General features: G+C 39.7%; 1 protein-coding gene across 3 annotated transcripts in view; it reads right to left on the reverse strand.

Annotated features, from left to right (window-relative positions):
• Window positions 1–5,595, reverse strand: part of Setd2 (SET domain containing 2, histone lysine methyltransferase) — a 132,969-nt gene that overhangs the window by 36,674 nt on the left and 90,700 nt on the right. For 2 of the 3 annotated variants that reach the window (XM_008830560.2, XM_017797480.2), the window contains exons 13-14: window positions 4,423–4,471; window positions 238–421 (exon numbers count right to left, since the gene is read on the reverse strand). In XM_008830560.2, the coding sequence (XP_008828782.1) occupies window positions 238–421; window positions 4,423–4,471 (233 nt within the window). Of the gene's footprint in view, window positions 1–237; window positions 422–4,422; window positions 4,472–5,595 lie in introns of those variants that run through there. The other variant, XR_003849156.1, reaches the window with a different exon arrangement.

Consider the following 5,595-nt stretch of genomic DNA (forward strand, 5'->3'; position numbering starts at 1 on the left):
TACCCCCTCTATTTTCATGTCTTTTTTTTTTTGGTCTTTTTGAAACAGGGTCTCCCTGTAGCCCCAGCTGGCCTGGAACTCACTAGGTAGACCAGGCTGGCCTTGAACTTACAGAGATCCGCCTGCCTCTGCCTCCCAAGTGCTGGGACTACAGGCATGCACCACCACTCCTGGCTGTGCCTGACTTGGGTATTTTTTGATTTGCTCAAATGACAAAAACTCGATTTGGTCACTTACCTGTCATCTGGCCTTTTGGTCCCCCGCTCATAGGCAGAGGAGGGTGGTGAGAGGGAACCCCTTCGTTTCCTTTTCTCTTTGTTTTGAGTTTGCTTATCTGGGTCTCTCTCTCTTGATCTGTTAGGAGTCTTTGGTGCTGCTGTTTGATCTCTGAAGACAATAGCATCCCTTCCTCGTTCAGTTACTAGAGAGGGAAAGATTTTTACAATTTACTTTAGTAAAGTAAGAGCACATCAAGTGTATAATAAAACTTCTATCCAACAAATATAAACATCCAGCCCTTACTTTGAATGAGATACATGTTTTATGTGTAGTCACTCTTATTAAAACTCTCTTCCATGAATGCTTTTTTTCTTTAGCCCACCAAAATCTCAGTTCAAGTCCTTAATATTTCTAACTAGTTCTGTGAGTACATGTATGAAAGATGTTTCCGCTATATTTAGCCAGGCAGTTTGCCCATTAGTTCAAAATGTGAAAAGTTTTCAATTGCTCCTGTAACTGTATTTGTAGCCAGTAGAAAAAAACTGACATGCTTCATAGAAGCATCAACAAGTCTCTTTAAAAAAAAAAAAGCGGGGAGTGGTGGCACACGCCTTTAATCCCAGCACTTGGGAGGCAGAGGCATGCGGAACTGGATCTCTGTGAGTTCAAAGCCAGCCTGGTCTACATAGTGAGTTCCAGGACAGCTGGGGCTACAGGGAGACCCTGACTCAAAAAGACAAAAAAAAAAAAAAACTAAAAAGGAAAGTATCTTAAATACAGGTGTTAACTTAGAAAGTTAAACTCAAAGAACTACAACACCAAAAAAAAAAGGACATCAACTACCTATTCAAAGATGGTACTAGTAATATTCACAGTGTCACTCTTTGCCTACAAGGGTTCTTACTGTCTTTACTGATTAAATTATACTGCTACTGCTTCGAAAAGCTGACCTGAATACTATTTTTTACTAATCATACCTACTCAGTTCTCAACTTCCTAAAACAATCTACAATTGACCATTTCAGGCACTACCAAACATTTCAATATAAACTGGTATTATAGACTGTTCTCTTAAGCAGAGAATTTCTTTAAAAAAACATTACTGACTCATAGCACAAAGCACATTCTCATGTACTGGGCTTTGTGTCATTTGTCTCCCCCTCCCACCCCCATACTAGGAATTAAACCTAAGGAAAAACTGTATTCTCCAGACATTTACTATTTTTTATTTTTTAATTTCTTATTAATTTTATTTATGTATTTGAATATATTGCCTGCATCTATATAAGTGCACCTGTGTCATGCAATGCTGGCAGAGGTCAGAAGAGGGCGTTGGATCCACTGAAACTAGAGTTACAGATGGTTGTTAGCCACTATGTGGGTGCTGGGAATCAAACCATTGTCTTCTTCAAGAGCAGACAATGCTCTTAACCACTGAGCCATATCTCTAGTCCCCAATATTTTTTAAGGCAGAATACTATTTAATTGCCCAGGCTGGCCTTCAACACACTACCTGTGGCCTAGATAAGCTCTGAGTTTGTGATGCTTTATCTGAGTTTCTCCTGCTTTATCCTCCCTGAATAGGTGGGATTTCAGGTCTATATCACCAAGCCTGGCTTTAATATGTGCAGGGTTTTCCTTTTTGTCTTTTCAGAAAAACATGCTATAGTTTCCCTACCACATTTCATCAGTAGGATTAGGTTTGCACAAGCTATTCTCATAGTTCTTTTATTTTTGAGACAAGGTCTTCTGTACCCCAATGCTGAACTTAAGAATGACCTTCAACTTGTGATTTTCCTGCCTCCACATCCCAAATGCTGAGATTACAAGTGTGAACCATTATATCTAATTTTATGTGGTGTTGGGGATCAAACCAAGGGCTTTGTCCATATCAGACACTCTACCGATTGGGCAACATCACCAGCCCTGGTTCTCACTCATTTATGAAGCTATTTTATTTACTTACTTACTTAATTAATTAATTAATTTTTTGGTCTTTTTGAGACAGGGTCTCCCTGTAGCACCAGCTGTCCTAGAACTTACTATGTAGACCAGGGTGGCCTTGAACTCACAGAGATCCTCCTGCCTCTGCCTCCCAAGTGCTGGGATTAAAGGTGTGCGCCAACATGCCTGGCACTAAGCTATTTTATTTTTTATTTATGTGTATATGTGCACATGTCTGTGGGTACACACTGAGGTCAGAACAGAATGTCCAATCTCCTGGAGCTAGAATTATAAGTGGTTATGAGCTACCTGATGTGGGTGCTAAGAACCGAACCCTGATTCTCTGAAAGAGCAGCAAGTGTTCTTAATCACTGAGTCATCTCTCAGCCCCCACCCCACCCCTAGTTTTCCTTTTAGTTGGCCAAAAACTCATGTTTGAGCATCTGTCAGTGGGAAGCTAACAGAATTCATTTACCTCATATGCTAGTAGATAATTCTGTATAGCTTAGGAATTTAGTTCAGTGATAGAACACTTGCCTAACATCCTCAAACATGGGGAGAGGGGAAAAGGGAAGCAAAGCTGTATAATTAACTGGTCCGTTACACAAGGTGTTGATACTACAGTCTTCTGTGAGGTAGCATTACTAAGTTTATTTTTATCTACTTATGGCTATTGTTTCCTGTCGTAAATTCATTTAATGCCTGATATTTCTTTTAAATGATGCTATTTCAATATACCTGGTGAAATTTAAGAAAGAACTCATGTCAAGAGTTTACATTCTGACTCTATTTAGAATATGTGAGGCAGAGAAGCCATTTGGCTCATTCAAGCTGATTTCCCCATAAAACAAAGGTAATCTATTTGTTTCTTAAAGCATTTCATAATTCTCCAGAATTTTAAAGTTTCTAATTTTTAGCTGCTTAACACTGAAGGATCAAAACAAACTTAAAAGTATTTCCTTATTCTAAAAGCCTGAGACTGAGCTATGGGGTTTTACAGGCAAGGGGAAGACTGCAGTTGCTGCCTAATAGGTTGCTCCTGAAAAGACTAAAGATCATCCTATGTAGCTCCTGGAGGGTTATACCAGACTAGTACCATCTATTCTGTAACAAAGATTCTGAACCTTTTCACTGGTCATTGATTCCCTGAGAATCTGATACAAGTTCTTAACCTTCCCCAGGAAAATACAGACATATAGGAATGTGCACAAAACAGCTGAAATAAGCATTCTTCCACAGATCTCTAGGAGTATAGATTTAAGAATGTCTACTTTAGGGACTGAAGAGATGGCTCAGTGGTTAAGAGCACTGACTGCCCTTGCAGAGGACCCAGGTTTGATTCCCAGCACCCACATGGAGGCTAACAACTGTCTATAATTCCAGTTCCAGGGACTCTGATGCCCTTTTCTGATCCATAGGCATTACACAACACAGGTGCAGCTACCTCATGCAGGCAATACACACGTACACATAAAATAAAAATAATAAGCTGGGTATGGTGGCGCATGCCTTTAATCCCAACACTCGGGAGGGAGAGGCAAACAGATCTCTGGGAATTCAAGGCCAGCCTGGTCTACATAGTGAGTTCCAGGGCAGCTGGAGCTACAGGGAGACCCTGTCTCAAAAAAAAAAAAAAAAAAAGACCAAAAATAAAAAAAAAACAATAAAATTAAAGGAAAAAAAAAAGAAGAAGAATGTCTACTGTAGGGGCTGGAGAGAGGGCTCAGTGATCAAAAGGACCTGGGTTTGGTTCCCAGCACCCACATGGTGGCTAGCAACCATCAGTAAATTCCAGCTCCAGGGCATCTGACCTCCTCAGGCAGTGTATGATATGGTATACTTACATGCAGGCAAAAACACTCATACACATAAAATAAAAATAAATGAATCAAAAAAAAAATGTCTATTTTAGGGATAGGGAAAGAAGCTCAGTGGTAGAGCACTTGCCTAGCATTTGTGAAGCCCTGGATTTAATTCCCAGCACTGAAGGAGGGAGAAAATAAACTATTCTTAGAGAGGCAAATGAATGGATGGTAAGTTACCAAAGCAACAACACAGGCAGTGTAAGAAACATTTCCTTTGACAAAAAGCCATGAAGAGAAAAAGAATAAAAGCGCAAAATTTCAATCTGTTATATCAAATATTTCACTTTCCTATATATGTTAATTTCAAAAGCAAAAAACCTGAAGTTCTTAACACTGTGTTAATGCTATAAATACCAAAAGAGTATTTGTAACGCAAACATTTCTGAACACCTACCTGTGTTCTCCTTTTCAGTTTGAACTTTCTTTGGAATTCGATACACCTCCTGCAAAAAAACAACAAAAAAACAAGTTAACAATGTGGACTGAAGAGATGATTACTTTGAAACGAAAGATTTCACATGGCAATGTAAGGGTGGTGGTGAGGAAACCACCTGTCATTTAATTATTCTCCAAAATTTAACACCTTTGACTTTGAATTAAAAATAGTGCTGGGCCCCATGAAAACAGGTAAAAGCATATAATACAAATGTATATTTTTATATAGACCATATATATTTTTACATAGACCAGGATTGTATTAACTCATTAGTCAAACAGCTGACTAAATGACTAGGGCATTATATTTCTGACAACAATCTACTTCCTGAGAATTCTAATTCCTGAATGGCTTCTGCATATATATTTCTGCATAAACAGTAGAAATCATCTATATAGTTCCTTTACTGAGGTTTTTTTGGTCTTTTTGAGACAGGGTCTCCCTGTAGCCCCAGCTGTCCTGGAACTCACTATGTAGACCAGGCTGGCTTTGAACTCACAGAGATCCAGTTCCACCTGCCTCTGTCTCCCAAGTGCTGGGAATAAAGGCGTGCACCACCATGCCTAGCTTACCGAGTATATTCTTAAAGACAGTTCTAATGCCTCACCTACCATCCCTACTGGTAACTCAGCTACATAAAAGCACGTTAAAAAAGTACATGTGTAAAGGCAATTTCTGCTATTCAATTACTGCTCTGTGCCATTTAAGGTGCTGGGGATAGAACCTGGAGTCTCATATATTCCAGGCACCACTGAACTAGGTCCCCCATCCCTTCGCTACCACGCTCTTTGCTAGAGAGCAAATTTAGGAGCTTTGCACATGCTAGGCAATTTAGCATATTTTTTACGGATGCAAAACCATGCTTGGCTAATGGCCAAATGTAACTCTACATGAGGTTATACAAAAAAATAAAAAATAGAAATGATATGCATTATTAGGTCACTGTTACTCCTGGCATCTAATACTGTACCAAAATTAATTGTGAGAAATGGCTAGGCGTGGTGGCACACGCCTTTAATCCCAGCACTTGGGAGGCAGAGGCAGGCAGATCTCTGTGAGTTCAAGGCCAGCCTGGTCTACATAGTGAGTTCCAGGACAGCTGGGGCTACAGGGAGACCCTGTCTCAAAAAG

This window comes from Nannospalax galili, unplaced genomic scaffold (assembly GCF_000622305.1).
Source record: "Nannospalax galili isolate Female #2095 unplaced genomic scaffold, S.galili_v1.0 scaffold1050, whole genome shotgun sequence".
Taxonomy (NCBI): Eukaryota; Metazoa; Chordata; class Mammalia; order Rodentia; family Spalacidae; genus Nannospalax; species Nannospalax galili.